This window comes from Leptonychotes weddellii, chromosome X (assembly GCF_054177405.1).
Source record: "Leptonychotes weddellii isolate Sample4059 chromosome X, ASM5417740v2, whole genome shotgun sequence".
NCBI lineage: Eukaryota > Metazoa > Chordata > Mammalia > Carnivora > Phocidae > Leptonychotes > Leptonychotes weddellii.
In genome coordinates, this window is record NC_138385.1 from 33,268,083 (window position 1) to 33,289,517 (window position 21,435).

Consider the following 21,435-nt stretch of genomic DNA (forward strand, 5'->3'; position numbering starts at 1 on the left):
GGGGGGGGGGACCTAAAGCTCCTGGCACCCATTGCTTTCTATTACCTTAAATATAGGTGCCTGGCAGGGGGCTAGCGGGCTGCAGGGGATGTGGTTAGGGCTGAAGCATTCCAGGATGGGGCCACCAGAAACTTGTCAGGAAAGGTTGCCTGCAGCTTACGGTGGCTATAGTTGGCTTTGTACATCTTCTATAAAAAAAAATAGAGCGATCATTCTATAAAAAATAAAGGTATTGTGTTCATGAGGATCATATCAAATAGTTTGGGTTTTAGCCATCTCTTGGCTAAGTCCAAGTGTTGAGACCATGCATTATTGGAGGTACCACCTTGAATAACAGGAACTTGATTACCGTCTGGTTTCATGATCTCTGCATGTGCCTGGCTTTTTGTTCAAAAGTGATGTTGCCATTTTGTCCTTCAAATGATGCTTTCTGACCCAGGTATGTTTCAATGTATGCTTCTAAGGACAAAATGCTTTGGAAGCCAGGTTTGTGTCTTGCAAGCACAGTAAATCTCAACTGATGACAGTCAACTTAACAACAGCATGAACCATTAAATTTAACAAATTCGAAAATCACTGCTCCTGACCCAGATCTTGTTTTCTTGGATACCAAGCTCCAAGAAGCCTAAGGTAGAGCTAGCTAAATTTGCTGAATAATGAACGATCAATTGTCATTCATTTATTCATAATTCATTCAATCAGGTTCAGGTCTATGCCGCAGGCAAAACTAATAGATTGAGTCATGAGTCGGTTCACCATTCTGGGCTGTGATGTCAACAAGGTCATCCGCCTGACAGAAACTCCTGCCAATCCCATCATGCTTCTCTGGAGCTGTAGTCAGAAGCCGGGACAGAGGTTATGGAGAGGGCCCTTTCTTCCCTCACCCCACCTTCTACCTCTTCTGTCTCTCATTATTTGCAGCAGCTGCAGCTGGAGGCCTTTTATGGCCAATACTCACAGAGTGTGCCTTTGACTTATGGAAAGGGGCAATTTCTACTGCTGAAGGGCACGGAAGGGCCCAGTGGGTGAAACAGCAACACAAACCAGCTGGAACACAAATCCAAGCCCTCACAGTGAGCGTGGGCCGTTGTGACAGTTCTTTTACAACCCCGAACGCTATTGTACAGCTATGCTCTTTCCTTTAGCTTCAGGTCCTCTACCATATTTTTGTGGCTCTGTGTGTGTGTGTGTGTGTGTGTGCGCGCGCATGCATTTGTGCACATGCACACGTGTAGTGTGTGTGTGTGTGCGTGTGCTATGTGGTGGAGGCTGGAGAATCCTGAAAAACAGGCTTCAGGTTTCAGGGTTTCAGTCGTCTTGGAGAGTTGCTGTCAGTCAGCTCTAACGGGGGTCACTCCAAGAACATAAAGGGCAGCATAGCCTGGCCAGCTGAAAACCCTGTGAGATGGGTCAACTCAGAGGTGAGGGTGTTGTTTTTTAATAGTTTCAATCTTTGCTCTTGGCTGTAGGTAGATACAATCTCTTTCCCAGAAGGCTCTGTGCCTTTCAAAACAGAATACTAGCATTTTCTCTGCTTTCAGGGGCTTGCTGCCCTGTGGTTTGTTTTTTTTTTTTTTTTAACTCATTTGTTTTACTAGTATTGATTTTATACTCCACCTTCCAGCCTTAACTTATTGTCATAACCTACCAAAGCCCCAGAAAACAGGCAGGCTCTCGCAGAAATCCTGAAGACGATTAAATGGAGCATCTGAGAAAGTCAAAAGGGAGAGTTAGTGAAAGCCCCTTAAGGCACCTCAGTGTGTGCTAGGGAACTGAGGGTGCACATGCCATCCGTTCGCCATGCCTCTTTCTATAGTGAGTGTTAAGGCGGGGCAGTGGAGAGAGATCATTGGATAAATACTCAAGGAACTGAAGTGTTGATTTCTGCCCTGATCTTAGTTAGCTCTGTTATCTGGGGCAAGGTTTTTGGCCTGAACCGTTGGAAGAATGGAGTTGCTCTTAACAAAAATGGGGAAGACTCATTGTAGATGAAGCAGGAAGATTTGAGGTGAAAATCAGGAGCTCGATTTTGGGTACATTGAAATCTAACATCCATGTAGAGATATCAGAGTAGGCAGTTGACTTATGAGTCTGGAATTTAGGAAACAGGTCTGAGCTGAAAGTATAAATCTGAGCTTTATGGCATAGATGTGGTATTTAAAGCCATGAGACCAGGAGAGATCCCCAACGGAGTTAAGTGTTGCTGGAGAAGAGGACCAAGGACTGAGCTGTTTAACGCTCTCATGTTAAAAGATCAGAGAGATGAAGGGGAAAAAAAACCCATATACAGTCCAAACGGAAATGTCTGCAAGCTAAATTTGGTCCCTGTACTAGACCAAGTGTTGGGAAATTTCATAGGAGTTCACGCTTAAACAAGACCACAGGTAATGCCTATTTCAAGCAAAAATGCTAAACTAGGAACAGAAAACCTGGCTTCTAGTCTGGATTTTATGCCCAGGTAAGTGACCTTGACAAATCGCTGAACTACTTTGCTCCTCCCTTTCCTGTCTAAAGAGACAGAGAGCCAGGCCAGATGATCTCCAAGTTTAGACATTCATGGTTCTAGACATTTTAGAGAGGAAGAAACTGAAGCCCAGGGAGAGGGGATTAAGTGACTTGCCTAACATTCTGGCTTTAGGAAGAGACCACAGGCCAGTGTGTCTTCTTCTTCTGTACTGTTTTAAACCCCGTATGTGTATTAGAATACCTGGGGTGCTTTTAGGAATACTGATTACTAGGTCCCAAACCTAAAGTATCTCATTTTGTTGGTCTGCATTGGGTTTGGCCTTGGTATTTTTGACACTCCTTGGGTAATTGACAACCCACTGTTCTGTAGACAGGGCATGGCAGTGTCTTGCTAGCTGCTACCAAGCCTCTCTGCATCTTGACTTGTCTTTCCAACACGAAAATGATTCACTCAATTTTAAACCCTTTTATTCAGATGAAGGAGGAGGATAGCTTTCTAGACCTGGTGAAACCAAAGTAGCAAGTATCAGCTTTCTCTGAAGCTCAGTAAAATGACATGACCATAGCTTTCTTGAACTCCATCCTAGAGGTGAAATGTTATGGAAAACCATGAAGCCATGGCCCATGGGCGGTGGGGGGGGGGCTAGGGAGGGATCGTTCCCTCTTCCTCCCTACCTTTTTGGAATAGATACAAGTTTGTTCCAAAACCAAATTTACTAGGTTAATAAGCAGTGCATCAGGCATAGTACACCAAATGCTGTTGCTTTTACTATATTTATATAGCAGGCAGAGTTATGCTGTCCACCATAGAAGCCTTACTGCTTTACAGTGGTTTCTCACCAAAGCTTTGCCACTTTGGACACCAACAGGATATAGGGTTTCTTGGTTAAAACCCACATTCTCCATACATTACAACATTTGGCTCTGTCTTTGGGGGGTGTTATGTGTCAGTATGTATGTTTGCATGTGTATGTGTGGGGTTGTGTGTTTCAACTGTATTCTAGCGTTCACTTTCTCCAGGGAGCACGTGTCTAGGAGAAGAGCCATTTTGGACTAAGACAGGACACAGACAGGGACTGTGGAGACACATTATTTACAGCCTCACCACACTCACCTGCTATTCTAGTAGTGCCAGCAAAATGATTTTATCATGCATAATGTACTGGTCATTAACCTGGTAAATTTCTTTTGGATGCCTCTTGTCTATTCCATACTTGTTTTTTTAGTGCCCTTTATAACTCTAAATCACTTTCTTAGTTTAGGAGCATAAAAATATATTGTGTATGACTGGTTTGCTCATAAAATTGTCATATTTGATATATTTAAAGATGTGAAGGCCTGGGGGAGAAAAACAGAAAAATTCAGGGGAGAAACCAAGCAAGTCTTCAGAAACAATTGTTTTTTTCCTCTGGGTCTTCATAGCTCTCCTCCACTCAGACGTGCAGCCCATACTAATGAACACAGGCTTGGAATACACTCTGAGATTGCTCTAGGGTGACCAGGGCTCAAGATAATTGTAATTTTTAAAAATAGGTTTCACCGTTGTTTGGAACCATCTACAATTCAATTTACTTTATCGCACAAGCCATGAATAATGCTATGAAAGAAAATGGACGGGCTAGTGCTGCCAGCCTGGTTCAGCATTCCAGAAACATGCAGTTCTATGGATTCAACCAGTTGATAAGGACAGATTCAAATGGAAATGGAATCGCAGAATATGTAATCCTGGACACCAACTGGAAAGAATGGGAACTCTATAGTACTTACACTGTGGACATGGAAATGGAGCTGCTGCGATTCCGAGGGACCCCCATTCACTTCCCTGGTGGCAGGCCCCCTCGAGCAGATGCAAAATGCTGGTTTGCAGAAGGGAAGATCTGTCGAGGAGGTAAGGAATGGAAAATCACTGGTAGTCAATTTGGCTCAGTGTGGGTTATAAGGGAACCTCTTTAAGGGAAGGCGTACTTTAACATTGGAACACTCATAGAATCAGTCGTTTGCATTCAGGGGAGATAAACATCTTGGCATTCCAGGTAGTTAGATTAAAATAACGAGGACAATGAGAGGTACTTTGCAGCCTTGGATAATCATCTACAATTTAAAAGCCAACCCCACTCATTTTCAAAATGATCCCACTCCCAAGGAGGTTTACTCTAAGAAGAGGAAGCCATGAGTCTTCTCCTTGGTCTGTTGTCGACTATGACCTGTGATCATTTCCCCTGCTAGAAAGATCACCTGTCCTTCCCTTGATGTATCCAAATCCTGTCAGTCAGGTCCACCCACAGAGATACCATTTCTATACCTTCTCTTCTCTGAACTCCCATTGAACTAAAAGTCTGTACCTCACAGCTTAGCACAAAATTGCTTTTCAGTTGTTTCTTGTGTATTGATTGTGTCTCCCCCTCCCAAACATACTGCTCCTTGAGGGCAGGGACCATAGCTAATAGTTCTTATGCGCCACCCCCCAACCAACACAGTCGGCATCCAAAATATACTTGCAGTTTGACTGACTGATGGAACTCCTCTAGCTTGAGGAAGAGTGGAAACTCCATCATATCTCTGAGAGCCAGAGGGGAACTTTGGGAGGATCCATATTATTCCTATGTGAGTGTACACCACACCCTTCTAAAACCACATGCATCTATTTGAAATGGACTTCAATTTCTAGTTTGCTTGAGTGTGACATACCCAACTACCTTGACGTTAGCGTCATCATATATTTCCTTCTGAAATCTTAGTAATCCATCCAAATGTTTAGGTTTTCTAGAGGCTAATTTACATCTCACTGAAACCCTAATTATCAAAACCAGACTCACCCTTGAAAGACAAGTGCTATGTTACTCATCTATAACTCACAAGGTCTATGGGCTCCAGTGAATTTAAAGGTCTTTTATTTTATGAAGGTGACATAATACTTACCCTTCACAGGTGAGATAACATATTTACTCTCAAGAACTCTATTGCCATCCAACTTAAATTAAGGTACTCAAAGTTTTCTATTCGTGGACTTTTTCCTCCAAAGCGACACCCGGGTCAGCCTTAATTCATGTGATTTGTTATTGTCAGAATGGTGAGTGGTTTTGCCTCAGAATGGCGAAATTGCTTTCTGTGTCCATAAAGTCAACAAGACATACTGTGCTGTAGAAAAATGGAATTAAGTTAGGTAGATGTGGCTTGATTTTAGTCTCACCAGAAAGCATGAGGAGCCACTCCGTGGTGCCCTTTATTTACAGCCTCTCTCTGACAAGGCCATTCTTCCTCTCGCTCTCTACAGGCATTGACCCTGCCTTTGCTGTGATGGTCTGCCTTGCTTTGCTTATAGCCCTGCTGTCTATTAATGGATTTGCTTACTTTATAAGGTACATTTTTTGTTCTTTTTGGATATTAAAATACAAGCCCGTAATAGCCTTGTGAATATTTATTTCCAGGAAGTCATGTTTCAGTACAATTTCCTCATTACGTGACCCACTGATTTTCTGTTTTCCATAGCAGTTTACTGTCCCTACTGGCCCCATTTAGAGTGAAGTGTTTTCATGATGCCAAGAATAACTTCCTCAGCTGTGTTATCAGTGTGGTTGCCTGTGAGTAGATTTGGCTTGCCACATTATTGTGAAATAAGAGAACTAGTAGTTTAGGGCCTGTGTACTCCCTACCTATGCTCCCTTTTCCACTGGCAGAGTCTCCACTACCCATCTCTTTCCCCAAATGGTATGGACTAGTAGAAAATAGAATTGGGATATTTTAACCAGGTCTAAGAATTAGTCAGACTTTCGTGAGAATCTAGGAGTTGGGAATAATGGTACTAGTTCACAGGATTGTAGCAGGGATTATTAAATAAACTAAAGTAAGTAAAACACCTAGAATAATAATACCGACTCAGAGTAGGTGCTCAACAAGTAGTAAGGTCTCACCTCCTTCCCAGGCACATGGGATTCTCCTGCTGATTGTTGGGAGCCCAGAATCCTCACTTTGATGCTCATACTTTTTGCCATGGGTATTATACTCCAGATCCACATTGTCCTTCTTCCTTGAACAAAAGCTATCCTAGCTAATCACCAATATCATCATTATCATCACGTCTTTGTCCCTCTCCCTGAGATCCCATGAGAGGTGACCAACTACTCTGATGAATGAGTTCAGGATCGGGGATAAATGGCTGAAGATGGCTTAATATGATGCTCTTTTCTCATAATCTTTGCATTTTAACGGTTGAACCCTCCCCATATTAAGATGATTTGGGGAAAGTAAAAAATGAAATCAACCACGACCCTCCCACTTTACCTTTTCCATCCTGCTAACCACACCTTTGTTATCTCTTTGTAAGAGTGGTCCTGACAAAAATATGACACAAACTTGGTGGGGAATAGAATGGAGCTCCTTTGGCAAGTTCTGAGAAAAAATGTCCAGAGTGTATTAAGCAGCTGTGTAAATCTGGACAAGACACTAAACCTCTCTCTGCCAGAATTTTCTCATTTGTAAAATGAAGGGATTGGATTAAGTGATCTTTAAGAGCCCTTCCAGCTCTGATGTTCTAACAAGTCCGTGAAATCCTGGCTTGAAACTCTAACAGGTGGTACTCTTAGCGTTTAGTATGTTGGCATCACTGTGAGAAACCACTACTATTCAATCTCCTCATATTAGAAACTTGATAAAGCCATACAGAGTGGTGGGTAGCTTGTGAATTGCTAAAACACACTTGACAAAGACATTAGTTCAAAGGAGGTTGTTTTTTTAATTTCTGCGACTGTGACATACTCCTGCTCAGAACAGAAATTTAATGTATTGAGTTTAGCTGTTGTCAAAGGCCAAAGTATTGAGTTAACATCGTTAGATGCTTAGTGAAAATAAATGTTATCCAACCAGAAAGCTCCCCTCTCTAGGGAGATTTGAGGAGTAATAGTCTCTGGCTGCCTGATGCCAAAACATCCCATGGCCAGGTTGAAAATGGAGTCACTCAGCTGCTTAGGTTACTTGTCAACCTCCCACCTCACCCCCTATGACTGGCCTCACTGGTCTTTCCCATGGAATGGACTGGTTCTTTCAGCTTAGATTGAGCTCAATCTGCAATTCTTGGGAAGGCAAGGATAAAAAGTCTGTAAAATCACGAGGGGGTTGTTTGGAGTTTGTGGGCTGAAGGGCCAAGAAGGCTGGAGAGGGACATGATTGGAGAGGAAAATGAGTTTGAGACAATTGGTACTCCAAGTGGTACTGAAAACTCAGAGATGGGAGAGAGGCACATCATTTCCCAGAGTCACTTGGTCCTTGGTTCTTCAGCTAACAAAGCACAAAAGATGCCCTCTCTTTGCTGCCTGCCTCCCCCTCTCTGCCCACCACGGCTGCAATCAGAAGAACTGAGCGTCTGATGAGTTTCTGTAATAGATGGTGATTACTTGCAGGAGAGTGACTCTCTGTTCCTTCCTTTTCTCTGTGTTTTGATTGTTTAAGTTTTTTTTTTTTCCAGAAAGAAAGATGTGCAAAGAACCCAACCACCCCAAAACAAAGGATTCTTTGAACTCCTCCTTTCTCCGGACTCTGAACCAGATTGCCTCGCCTTCCTATAAAGCTCTCCAGTGCTTTGTAAAACTAATGATGATAATGATAATAATGAGCTCTTATACTTTCATGGTGCTTCATGCTTTTCAGAGCACTTTCACATATATTATCTCATTTGATTTCCAAAACAACTCTATAAAGCGGGTAACGCAGGAACCATTATCCTGCTAGACAGATGAGGCCATGGGGGGCGTGAAGAGGTTAAATTTTTATCTAAGGTCATCTGGCTAATTAATGACAGAATTTGCACTACACCCCAGGTCTCTGCATTGGGAGTCTGATTCTCTTTCTACTAGAGTGTGTAGCGTGGTTATTTTCACAGGTGTGCCTACTTTAAGACAATTCACTACACATATGAAACGGATAAGTTAGGGAGTAATGCTTTACTTTGCCAAAAGATTCATGTGCTCTACCCAAGAATTCACTACAGGGCTCTTTTAATTTTCCCTGCAGGGCAGCAGCTCCCACAGTGATAAGGGACATATTTGTTGGCAGACAATTAGAAACACATTAATTGTTTGTTTACAAACCAGTGGAATCACTGAGACAAGCAGACTGTGTTGCTGGTGCTTAAAGCTACAGTGACATCGAAGACTTCCTTACAGCAACTTGACAAAGCATTTTGATTCAGTGGTTGTTTTCCCCACTCTGGCACTGGGCTTTAATACATTCCACAGGGTGACCATTAAGGGGTTGTGGAAAAAGCGAAGCCAAACTGTAGCTGTCAGCGCCCCCAAGACAAAACAAAACAAAACAACCACGCAGACTAAATCCAAGGTATCCTTCAGGTCCTCAAGTTGTCAGGTTGGCTCAACTGCGATGACCTACCTGGCTGTGTGGGTAGACATCAAAAACTTCTATGTGTCTAGTAACTGATTTGTAGGAAATCATTATATTTGCTGCAAATTAATGGGCATGTTTGAAGAGAATCAGGTTTAAACTGTGTCTGTGTAATGCTCAGACAAGAGACCAATTCAGTAAAAGAAAAAAAAAAAAACCCGGTCAGCCCACTTGTTTGGAATCATGTAGACAAAGCAACCAACTGATTGAATTTTTCCACTTTTCAACCTGTCGCTTGGGCAACGCATAGACGCTACTTCGCAAGACAAGTGGTCTTGTGGGCAGAAATCTGGGCCCACAGCCAGGGACCAAGTATTGGAGTCCCAGCTCTGCCTTGGCCCAGGGGATCTCACAATTTGCTTAATTTTGTTTTGTTTCTTTAATGTGTTTTTGTGTCTATAAAACAGAGATTAATGCTTCTTGGCCTGGGTATTATTAGAATATATACTGTGGCGTATGAGAAAGGGTGTTGAATTCTTTACGAGTATTACGAGGTGCTGTTTTGAATGTGCTCTTGATGTGGGATCACCATTTTATTAGTCTGACTTACTGTCCCCATGCAGCATCCTCACTCTTCCCTTTTGATGCCTCTTCAATAGCATCTTCATTTTTCTCTTTTGGTCTTTGTAACTCTGCAAGTCGTGAGAACCAGGGTTGCTATTTCTCTTTGCTGTGGGTGCTAAGGTAAAGACCTATGAGCGGTTAGTCTTCCCATTATCTGGTATATTTTAAAACTTCTATCATGGGGCACATTTATTCTGGGTTTGCAAAATACCCAGCCGCCTGTGACCCTCTGATTTTACACTTGTTTCAGGCATCGTATAAATAAAATCCAGTTGATTAAAGGACCCAACAGAATTCTACTTACTTTGGAGGATGTGACGTTCATCAATCCCCACTTTGGCAGTAAGGTAAGGAGCATCCCCCTGTCTTGCTGCACTGTAATATGGTATCCACAAAGCACAAATGACTACTGAGCACTTAACATGTGGTGAGTCTGGGGGCGCCTGGATGGCTCAGTCGGTTAAGCCTCCCACACTTGATGTCGGCTCAGGTCATGATCAGGGTGGTGAGATCAAGCCCCGTGTTGGGCTCCGCACTCAGCGTGGAGTCCGTTTGAGGTTCTCTCTCTCCCTCTCCCTCTGCCCCTCCCCCCACTCACGCTTTCTCAGTCTCTGTCTCTCTCTCACTCACATCAATCAATCAATCAATCTTTTTTTTTTTAATTTTTTTTAAAGATTTTATTTATTTGAGAGAGAGAATGAGACAGAGAGAGCACACGAGAGGGGGGAGGGTCAGAGGGAGAAGCAGACTCCCCGCTGAGCAGGGAGCCCGATGCGGGACTCGATCCCGGGACTCCAGGATCATGACCTGAGCCGAAGGCAGTCGCTTAACCAACTGAGCCACCCAGGCGCCCTCAATCAATCAATCTTTAAAAACATGTGGTGAGTCTGAAATGAGATGTGCTGTAAGAGTAAAATACACTCTGGATTTAGAAGATTTAGTACAAAAACATGTAAAATATCTCATTAAATTAAAAAAACATCAACTACATGTCAAAATGATAATACTTTGGATGTAGTTGGTTAAATAAAGCATATAATTAAAAAAATTTTAATTTCTATTATGTTCAGTTAGCCACTGATGATCTCACCTGCTTTTTATGTTTTTTAATGTGACTACTAGGAAGCTTATAATACATATGTGGCTCAGGTTACAGTTCTAGTGGATAGTGCTGTCTTAGAACAGTTTTGTGAAAGCGATGCAGTGCACTTTGAGCAATAATGTAGCTTTGACTTCATATAACCCTTCTCTAGTCTATCTGAACTCCACATTTGATTGCTTGTTCCTCAAGGGCAGAGGTACATTTTCTCTTAATGTTAGCCCATAGCAACTGACCTCCTGCTGATGGTATAATAGGTGCTCGTAAATGTTTGGTGAATGAATCAACTAGTGAAAATCAGTTGAATGTCCCCCGGGGTTCTGTTCTGATGGTGATTGTATTAAAACTGGTGCTCTTCACTGAATGCCTATACTGGCCCTGGGCTGGACTTTGTGAACGATAGCATGGAGTCCCTGCCTTCAAAGAGATTATAGTTAAGTTAGAGAGGCAAATTATACCACACAAGAGAGCTGATAGCTGCCATATTGCACAAAAGACACTAGAAATATGGTAAACGTCAGAGGAAACATAGCAGTGGAAGAAGGTTTTTTTTAGCAACCCAGCACTAAAGCTGGGTCTTAAACAAGGATGGATAGGATTTGTCTAGGTCACAGGTCCCGAACTGGTAAGCACTTTTGTTTGACCCTTATAGTTATAAAAAAAATAGTACCCAGAATTTTGAAATTGGGAGATTACACATAAAAATCTGGATTTCTGGGTGTTTTTTATTTTTTAAAAAGATTTTATTTATTTATTTGACAGAGAGAGAGAGCACAAGCAGGGGGGAGCGGCAGGCAGAGGGAGAGGGAGAAGCAGGCTTCCCACTGAGCAGAGAGCCTGACGTGGGGCTTGATCCCAGGACCCCAGGATCATGATCTGAGCCGAAGGCAGATGCTTAACCAACTGAGCCACCCAGATGTCCCTCTGAGTGTTTTTTAAAGGTTGGAAGATCCGTCAGCCTTGGGTATCATCGTGGCAATTGGTTGGGAATCAGTAGTAGTTGCTGTTTTTGGAAGAAGCATGTTCTCTGCAGTTTGACCCAGTTCCCATTACTCTCTACTGTCTTATACTCAGCCTATGTCACCAATTTATATTTACCTTCCTGACCTGTGTAGGCAGAGAAAACAGCGTAAACACAAGCTTGGAAAAAAGAAAGTGTGGGGAAGAGTTTTGTCAACTGTAGTAGTAATAGGAGAGGATGCCTCTTTGTGTCCAGTCTATGTGGCCAAAATAAAGACATTCATTTTTGCAAATTCTAGTATAGTGGTAGCAAGATGTAAGGAGAGAATGCAAACACATCTTATTTGTCCCCCATGAGCTACTTACTTGTGCTAAACCAGTGTACCAGATCTGAGAATTAATGATCTCTGTGACCAAACTGATCATTTGCCTAAATGTGGCACTGAACGGTATACTTGAACTAGTTGGCTGGGTGACTATGGGTTTACATGGCAATACTCTGTGCAGTTGGAATCAGATGAAATGTTCAGCTGTTTAGTTTAATTCTCAATTACAACCCTAACTCTTATTTGTTTAAATCACCACATATTTTTTGTAAGGTTGATATCATGTTCCTGGAAATGTACTGCTGAATGCCAAAATTATCACTGTGGCTGAAAGCTACATTCCACCCTCATGCCATAAAAACGTATTGATGTTAGTCTCTATTTCTGAAGCCACCAGAGGACCCTGGGACTCACTCGGGGTGGTAGATTTTGTCTGGATTTGCTATAATCCCATATGCCTTGTATGAAATTTCCCACCTTAATCAGAAAGGGTAGATACTGAAGTGCAAGCTCTGAAGCAATCTCAATAGATAACCCGATACTGAGAAAACAAGTATTTAATTCTATGACAAGATATTTTATCCAGAAATGGGTAATCAGTAGTAAAAGCAGATGATTGGAAATCGTTGTTCAAACCTAGCAATGTTTACTAAAATTTTGGTTATGAGCACTAAACCTGTTTTTAAAAATCTTACTTCTGTGGTGGTATCCATGTCAAAATGACAGCTCATGTCGATTGCCCGGATGTTTTGGCTCTTGAGTGTCAAAACAACAAACAGATACTTTTCGGGCTGAATTAACCCTCTCTTTGTATAGGCCTTGCAATAGTCCAGTAAAGTGTGTAAAATCTCCACCTGTGCCTTCTCTCTTTCCTACTGAGACACAAAACATGTTTGGGTTTCATTTGGAGTCTCAGAAAATCACCATAAATAATAGAATAGTGCTACCTTCAGATGAACAAAGTGTCTAAGTTTTTAAAATCTTGTTCATGATGATAGATCTTTTCTTTCACTTGTGCATACATTTTGACATGATGAGAGTAAACAAAACAACAACCCAATAATCACTTTTCATTGCATGAGTGAGAAAAATGAAGAGCAACAGGGATTGATAGCCTTATAGGGAGTGTTTCTTTTATTTTTTACTGTTTTCGCCCTGGTGCAAAAAGGATGGCATTATTCTAGAACATAGCTCTTGGCCTCCAGGTCCCTTTTGGCATTTGGCTTTTATCAGAGTTTCTGATGGGAAAAGGTAGGGGAAGCATACATTTTCCTTAATTGCTGTGTAGTCACAAACTTGCAGCTGGCTGTGTCTAATCAGTCAAGAAGCCAAGCCAAGAATTCCATCCAAATGGAATGTCTGAAAGTGTAAACTTTTGGTGAATATAAAATTAATTCAGTCTAGAAAAATTGGCAGGTCAGTAGAAGTCAGGTCAGGAAAGGAAGTTTTTAGAAGAAAGTAAAGCTGAAGCCCAAATCTATGTGGATTTTGGCAGATTCTCTTGCTTTCTCCTGTGCCCCTTCATGGAGAGGTCTATGTCTCAATATACAGATCTAGGTGCTCCTGCTGAGATATGAAAATAAAGAATGAAAGAGAAGTAGATTCCTCCTTGGCCTCGCTCTGTTGAGGAGAGTTCAGGTTTATGCAAGGGTTATGTGAAGAGTCAAGTTTTGCATCTTGTCTGAATCGTGAGCTGTTGGGATTTCAACACATTAGGAGTTGGGTATAGTTTACTAGTGCCTTGGAATTTCGTTATAGTCTTGTCTTGGTAGAATGAACTTAACTCGAGGGCCAAATCAACTAGTGATCTTCAGTTTATCAAAGACCATTAAGAGCAGAGTATGTCAAAGTACTTAAGATTCATTTTTATTGGCAAGCAAGAGTGAAACAGAGCATGGTGTGTTCGAAAAAACACAAGACCGGGATATAACATCCACATTCCTCTTCCAGTCCCTATATCCCTCACTAAGTCTCTATTTCCTAGTTGTAAAATGGGGGTGTTAGAGTTGGGGGGCGGGGGCTAGCCTAGACAATACCAAATGTAATTGCTGGCTCTGAATTACTGTAATTCCAAGAAAGGCACATTTGGAGACATGGAGAAGAATATGAGGAACCTGTTGATTTATGATTTCCTCACATGAAATAAGTCTACTGGTTTAGTTGAAGATAAAGCTGGTCGATTTTAAAGGTTACCACAGATTGCAGATAGCTCTTCCTCTTGTCATTCAATGGTACACTTCCTGGTCCTCTCTTACCAGACTTATGTGTACAAGTTAACAAATCAAGGAATAAGGAACTTGGCCTATTTAAGCATCAGACTCATAAATCATGGGCAGACGATCTACTCACTCTCTACTGTCTTATTGCTTTGTGGGATACCTTCTGCCATTAATCTTGCCTGCACAAAGAAGACTGCCATTCAAGATGGTATAACAAAAGGAGCCAGGCCTGAGAGCCAGAAGGGTGGGATTATGTGCTAGTTCTGCTATTGATTTTTTCAAAATGTTAGATGCTTATGTTCTTATTTTTGTCTATAGAGTGAGGGTCCCAGATTAAATTATGACTGGTGTTATTTCTTGCCCCCCCCACCAAATCTCTGATTCTTTTTTATTAAGAATCTATTTATTTATTTATTTATTTATTTATTTATTTATTTATTAGAGAGAGAGAGAGCACACAAGCAGGCAGAGCTGCAGGCAGAGGGAGAGGGAGAAGGGGCTCCCCGCCAAGCAGAGAGTCTGATGCGGGACTCGATCCCAGGACCCTGGGATCACTACCCAAGCCGAAGGCAGCCAACTAACCGACTGAGCCACCCAGGCACCCCAAATCTCTGATTCTTTTATTTTTTTAAAAGATTTTTTATTTATTCATTTGAGAGGGAGAGAGCGTGCCCGCGAGCACAAGCAGGGGGCAGGGGCAGAGGGAGAGGGAGAAGCATTGGGCTCGATCCCAGGACCCTGAGATCATGACCTGAGCTGAAGGCAAATGCTTCACCGACTGAGCCACTCAGGTGTCCCCCAAAACTCTGATTCTAATCCTTTCTAAGAGATAGAGGTACCTGCGAATATTTACCTTTCTTTTGTGTTATATGGAGGTGAAGCATGATAGCAACCCTAGCCTAAAAAAAGTTGTGCTGGGGGATAGGTAAATTAATCTCATGTTTACAAAGTTCAGCTCATATAGTTACTCTCCGAGGAAAAAAAAAAAAAAGAAAATGAAAAGCCAGATAAGCACAGTATCTATACCACAGTTCAGTGCTTTGTCCTAAATCATGAGAGTTTTGTTTGTAACCTTTTTTCCTAATCTTTTCACAGAGAGGAAGTCGTGCCAGTGTAAGCTTCCAGATCACCTCAGAAGTCCAAAGTGGGAGATCCCCAAGGCTCTCCTTTTCGTCAGGGAGTCTAACTCCAGCTACCTATGAAAACTCCAACATAGCAATTTATGAGGTAGGATATCCAACAGCTATCTAATCTGCTGCCCTCTTGAGTTTTAAAATGAGACAGTGATTTAAGACTTAGTCTTTGGGTGAAAGCATTGAGGCTTTTGGAAAGTCTTTCCAGTTTTTTGTTCGTTATCCACTCATGGACTTGTTTGGATGACCTTTTGGACAATGATTTTCCTCAGCAACTAATCTACTTACTTATAATTTCATTGATGTTTCAAATCCATCTATTTATTGTGCATGTGAAAAAAAGTCAGCGGATCCATACACTTAACCATGTCACTCGTTCTAGAAGATATGGGTATAATAATAGAAGAAATGACTTCCCGAGTCACCTGTTTGTGATGGAATGTCTAGAAACATGTTTGTGTAGAGTTTGGGGCAAATCCCTCCCTTCAAATTTTAGTTGTTCTTCTATACCCGTTATCCTCTGATATTACTAAAATCTTTTAAAGATTCTTTCTTTTTTTCTCAGCCTGTGCTGCTGCCTTTTGGAGTAACAGGTGACCTTCTGCTGTGTAAAATAGAAATCTCTTTTTTTTAAATTTCATTTAAATTTCTGTCTTACAAGCTTTAAAGAGGCCACCCCTGACCCCTTGTTCTAAGATACTGGAATTTGGCAACCAGAACAAATCTTGCAACAGTTGGAGAGATGAACTGTTTCTTCTCAGCAGGAAAGAGTTAAGCAGGGGGTAAGAGGGAAACTAGTCCCTCCCAAGTGATGCCTTCCCAGTGTGGTTTCCTTGTTTTGTTTGAAGATACTCCCAAAAGCAGCAAACACTCTCAACTTCAATAGTAACTACAAAGAAAGTCCAAAACAGGACAGAATGAGTTTTTAGATTGTCCAACGTATTGAATTTTCCAAGTGAGTGCTCTCCATTGGCCAAATAATTGACAGACGCCTAAAACACGAAGATTGGCATGGTATATATTTGCTCAGTGTCCCTGAGTACTCTGACTTAAATTTGTAGCAGGAAACCTCTAGATCTTGCCTTGAAGCTCATTTAATCAACGAGATTTGCTTCAAATGTAAACTTGCGGTATTGGGGAATTGACAGCTCTGTTCTCTCAAAGAGCAAATCCAAGACAATCATATAGCTTTTGAATGTCAAATGCAGTGGGCTGATGGCTTTATGAATGTACTGACACCTCGAAGATTCTGAAATAAATCTCAGTAACATAAGGCAGTCTCTTGGTTTTTCATCTGTAAAATGAGGGGTTGAACTAAGTTCTTACTCTTGGCTACTCATTGGAATCTCCATGGGAAAGTGAAAAACATACCTGTGCCTAGCCTCCCCTGCTAGTAACTCTGCTTCGGTTGGTATGGGGTGAGTTCAGGCATTGGACTTCTTTTCAAGTTTCCCTATGTGTGCATCCAGGACTGGGGATGGCTGGACTAAGAGATCTCAAAGGCCTCTTCTGGCTCAGATATGCCATGGCTCTCTGATTCTGGGGAAGAATTTATGTGTTGAGTTGTAGTATGTTTTATTTGGTGGAGACAGAAGGTTATAGTGTAGAATTGAGAAGGGAAAAAATAAACATCTGTATGTAACTGGCCTTTAAGAATCTGTCAGATATTTCCTCATCTTGGGAGGAGGCAGAGAGTTGAGTTAGTTCCCATAATGACTGTTGGTCAGTCAGCTCATGAGTATTTCTGAACTGTATAGGCCAAAGGGGGCCTTTATCTGCACAAAAGGAGGGTGTTAGTGAGAATAATACCACACCATGAAGTCAAGATTAGGCTGATGGCGGGGTGCGAGGGAAGACAGCCAAAGCTGGAAAACTGCCTGGGAAGGAGCCTAAGTTAATTGAATCAACAGATCAAACAAAGAGGTTCAGTGTGCCTTCTGAAACGGTCCTCTGTTGGGAGCGTTTTAAAGAAGATTCGTTATCTAGTTTCTGTTTAAAATAAATCAGATTTTCATAAGAATTGTTACTGGAAGATCTGCAAGTTCCAGCTAATGTGCCTGGAGTAGCACAGCTAATAGCAAAGGACAGGCTTCCCTAGGATGTGCCATAACATGGTCTGAAACTGATACAGATTCCCACTTCGATTCCATGCAGAGATGCATCACCTTAGGACCTGGACCAGAAAATTGGCCCTTATTTCATAGATGCTCTTTGAGAGAAGAGAGGAAAGTCAGATGAGCAGACTGCTGGGGAGAGAGAACTGGGAATAGCAGATGCCGTGGGAACATGTCACCATCTGCTCTAATAGCCACAGTCTAGGGGAGAGGGGTGAGGTGGGCAATAACACAACACTGATATGCTCAGCGAGAACCCACTGAACTTACCCTCCCTCTTCATCTCTGACTCCTTCTGCGTCTCAACCTCTCCCTATGTTTTCCTTCTTATCTCCATTCTCTCTCCCCACTCACCGCATACCCTCCCCATTCATATTCTTTTCCCAGAGCCCTTTTTCTTCTATGTTCCCACCTTCTTCTATATCTCATATAACTCTGTCTCCATCCCCCTATCCTTTCCACCAACCACCTCGCTCATCACAGAATTGTCCAGCTCTGTCCATTAGAAAACTGGGGCTCAGGCCAACAAAGTGGCTGCTCGAAGGCCACCCCTGAATTTGAGGCACAGTCCGGTCCGGGACCTAGTTCTCTTGACTCTTAGTTAAGGCTCCATGGCCTTAGTGCAAAACTGATGGACTTTAAATTACTTCTAAAAACTTTAGTGGATAGAGTTTGATGTTTCTTCCTCTTAATTAAAAAGTGAATGATGAAGTATTTTATCATTCACTCTCTTAAAAGAAAAAACAAAACAAATAATGTATGTGTGGTGAAGATAAAACCTGCCCTTCCTCATTATTCCTCTTCCTCATTATTCATGAAGTAGGACACACACAGACTCAATAAAAATTTGCTTATAAAGTTTGTGAGAATTATTTAAATCTTAAAATAAATTCACACAAATCCCCCAAACCAAAGAAAGCCATGAGAGAAAGGAGCAATAAAGTGGAAAGTGGAAGACCTCGGTTCTGTTACTACCTAGCCTTCTGACCTTGTACAAGTCACTTCATCTCTTCAGACTTCAGTTTCTTTATCAAAATATGAAGGGATTAGAACAGGGATACCCAAGACCCTTTCCAGCTCTCAAATTTGGTGATTTGGCTGGGAAAAAAAAGCTTGGCTTAATTACCTCTAAAAGTTAATAAGCCAGAGAGAAGGCTAACCCCTGTCTGTAATAAGGCTGACTCCAGGAAGAAAGTGTCAGGTACTGGCTAGAGGCAGAGTCAGGGCTGCCAGTCCTGATGTTCAGGTTGTGCACTGCACAAGGGCACCATATTTAAGATGGTGCTATTCACATTATAGACATGTACTAACTTAGAGGTGCAGGAGTGGGCAAAGAGGTTCTGACCTCCCAGCCTAGTTTGGGAATGAGATCGGGGGGAGGGGAGGGGGCTACTTCTCATATCTACATTTATACTAGCACACTCGACTATGCACATACATAGTCACTGGTAAACATATGCGCACCTGATTATACGCTACCTTGACTATTCCCCAGGAGTTTTTTTGAAGTTACTCCTTTCTCCTGCCCAATATTCTTGGGGGTCCAAATTCAGCTTCTCTCCTCCACCTCTATAGCCTGACTCCAAACCTGACAAAGAGGCTCCACCTGGCAGGCAGGGCTCGGTGGTATGCAGACCAGCCATGCTGTGAGTGGAATGTGTTCCCTGGTATCTGGAGGATGTATGAGTAAATGAGAGTGTGGTACCCGCACATATGTATACAGCCAGGGCTGCTGCCCAACAGGGCAGGGCTGCCACAGGCTGTAAAATAATATTCTCACATGTCTGTCTGTCTGTCTGTCTATTTATTTATTTTTCCTCGAGGGAAAGCACCCTTTCTAATTAGCACGAAGGTGCCATTACAGCTCGTAGTGACCATGGCCAAGTAATATGGTTGCAAAGGTGCTTGGAGAGGCTTTATTGCCTACCACTATCTCCCACACATTTGTTGCTTTTGTGAATTCCCAGGTAGAATTTTTTTTTTCTTTCAGCTTAAACCTTGGCTTTGATCCCACTAAAGGGCAAAGTCCTCTGAAGGCTAAAACTTTGAGCTCGTGTCTGGCCCTCATGACTTCGGTGATTAAGGAATTAAGTGTGGGTTGGAGCGTGAGACTCAGCCTTTCTAACCAGTTTCCGGGTGACCGTGATGCAGCTGGTCCGGGGCCACGCTCAGGGAATTTTTGAGCAAGAGACCAGGAAGGCTGCCTTTCGTGCTTGACCGTTCTGCTACAGGCAGGCGCAGATCCTGGACTTAGCCTTGGTGGGCTCTGTGGGCACTGAACCTGGCTGGCCCAGTTCTGTTCAGCTGCTGAAGTCCTCTGAGAGCCATTCCCTAGTTAAAGGGTTCCAAGCTCCTTGGCTCGAAGATGCCCTCTAACCCAAAGTGCGGGCGTGTAACTCAGATGTTCGCAGCTCCCGTTATTAGCCTTTGCCTCTGGCAGGTCTCCAGATGCAGTGCCGCAGCTGGATATATTCCTTAATAAGAGAGTGGTTACACTCTCTTATTCTTGGAATTTGACTGCACAGAGCTCTCTGCTTTATTATCTCTACCTGATGACAAATTGGTGCAGGCTGAAATGGAATCTCCAGGCTATAGGTAATAGATATGAAAGCACTTTGAAGGGTGAAGAGCACTGTGCAAATGCAAGGCATTATTATTATCAGGGAGAAAAAGGAATCTATATTTGTATTGCTTTTTTAAAAAATTTGGGTCGGACAGAAGCTAAATAGGGCTTGATGACTGATGAATCCTTGGGCTATGCAAGGAGAAGAAAATTATCTATCAGGTGCTGGTGTTAAAGTGAAGACAATAAAATAATTGTTGTTTTTGACTTGACAGCAGCCTTAGAAATAGCTGCTTTGGACTTAAAAAGTCAGAAATAGACTTCTGAAAGAGTCCAGATTACTTGTATTACTACGGTAGTACATTTGTGCATCCAAATAAGAAATGTTTAATCTACATTGAAGCCAATTGGTTTATGATTGAAGCATAAGAGGCCCCCAAAATGGCCTGTCCCACAAGAGAAAAATGGAGCAAGGTAAATGCAGAAAACATTTGCTGCATTACATCTCCGGCCTTACATCTCCCACCATGGATGCCTCAAGGCAGTAAGAATTGCAACCACCAACCATCATCATTAATCGCAGGGAACCTGGTGCTATGTCACTTAGCTATGAATAAGTGAAATGACCTAGCACTTTCTGCAGTTAGTGAAGGGAGTCATTGCAGAGTGGTATCATTCCCTTTCTGGGGCCTGCATACCTGCAATGGTTTCCTGTCTTTAGTTAATTGGAATTTTTACCTTTCACTTCTCTGCATGACCTCATATTTAAAGATTTGATTTATCTGTGCCATCTACCTATTGGGACAGAGAGAGAGAGTGAGCGGGGGAGGGTCAGAGGGAGAAAGAGAGAGAGAATCTCAAGCAGACTCTCCGCTGAGCGTGGAGCCTGATGCTGGGCTTGATCCCACTTCCCTAAGATCATGACCTGAGGTGAAATTAAGAGTCTGATGCTTAGCCAACTGAGCCACCCTGGTGTCCCTGCATGACCTCATTTTTAGCTCAAATACACAATGTCCATGTGGTGGAGGGTGATGGAGGAAGAACAAAACCTGTTTGAGTTGATGGTCTGATTATAAACCCTTCGTGTGGAAGGGACATTGCTCTAAAGCTGTTGGCAACTAAGTCTGATCATTCCTCTCTGCCTTTTCTTTCTAGGGTGATTGGGTGTGGCTGAAAAAGTTCCCCTCTGGAGGTTTTGGAGACATTAAGTCCATCAAATCGGGTGCAAGTGATATGTTTGAAATGGTATGAGAAACCCTGGTTTATGTACATTCCCACTAAAATTAATCCTTTCTCCAAAGTAACTAACATCAGCTGTTAGGAAGACCCCTTAACAAGTCAGTGTGGAGAAACTGCAGGGTTGCTACTGGCTTGATATGATGCTATGGCAGAAGTATGGGCTCTGAAAGCAAAGAGACATGAAGGATTCAATTTCCAGCTCTACCCACTTAAGAGCTATTTTAACTTGGGTAAGTCACCTAACCCCTCTGAGCCTAACTTTCCTTATTTGTAAAGGAAGTACTTCCCAGGGTCGGCATGAGGATGAAAAGAGATAATACACATAAAGCATCTTGCACATTTCCTGACACATAGCTTCT

The 21,435-nt window shown here is 42.4% G+C and overlaps 1 protein-coding gene across 1 annotated transcript in view; it reads left to right on the plus strand.

Annotated features, from left to right (window-relative positions):
- GUCY2F (guanylate cyclase 2F, retinal) overlaps window positions 1–21,435 on the plus strand; it is an 87,099-nt gene that overhangs the window by 14,294 nt on the left and 51,370 nt on the right. Inside the window, exons 3-7 of the mRNA XM_031032151.2 lie at window positions 4,000–4,354; window positions 5,741–5,825; window positions 9,674–9,770; window positions 15,123–15,254; window positions 20,993–21,082. Of these exons, the coding sequence (XP_030888011.1) occupies window positions 4,000–4,354; window positions 5,741–5,825; window positions 9,674–9,770; window positions 15,123–15,254; window positions 20,993–21,082 (759 nt within the window). The remainder of the gene's footprint in view (window positions 1–3,999; window positions 4,355–5,740; window positions 5,826–9,673; window positions 9,771–15,122; window positions 15,255–20,992; window positions 21,083–21,435) is intronic.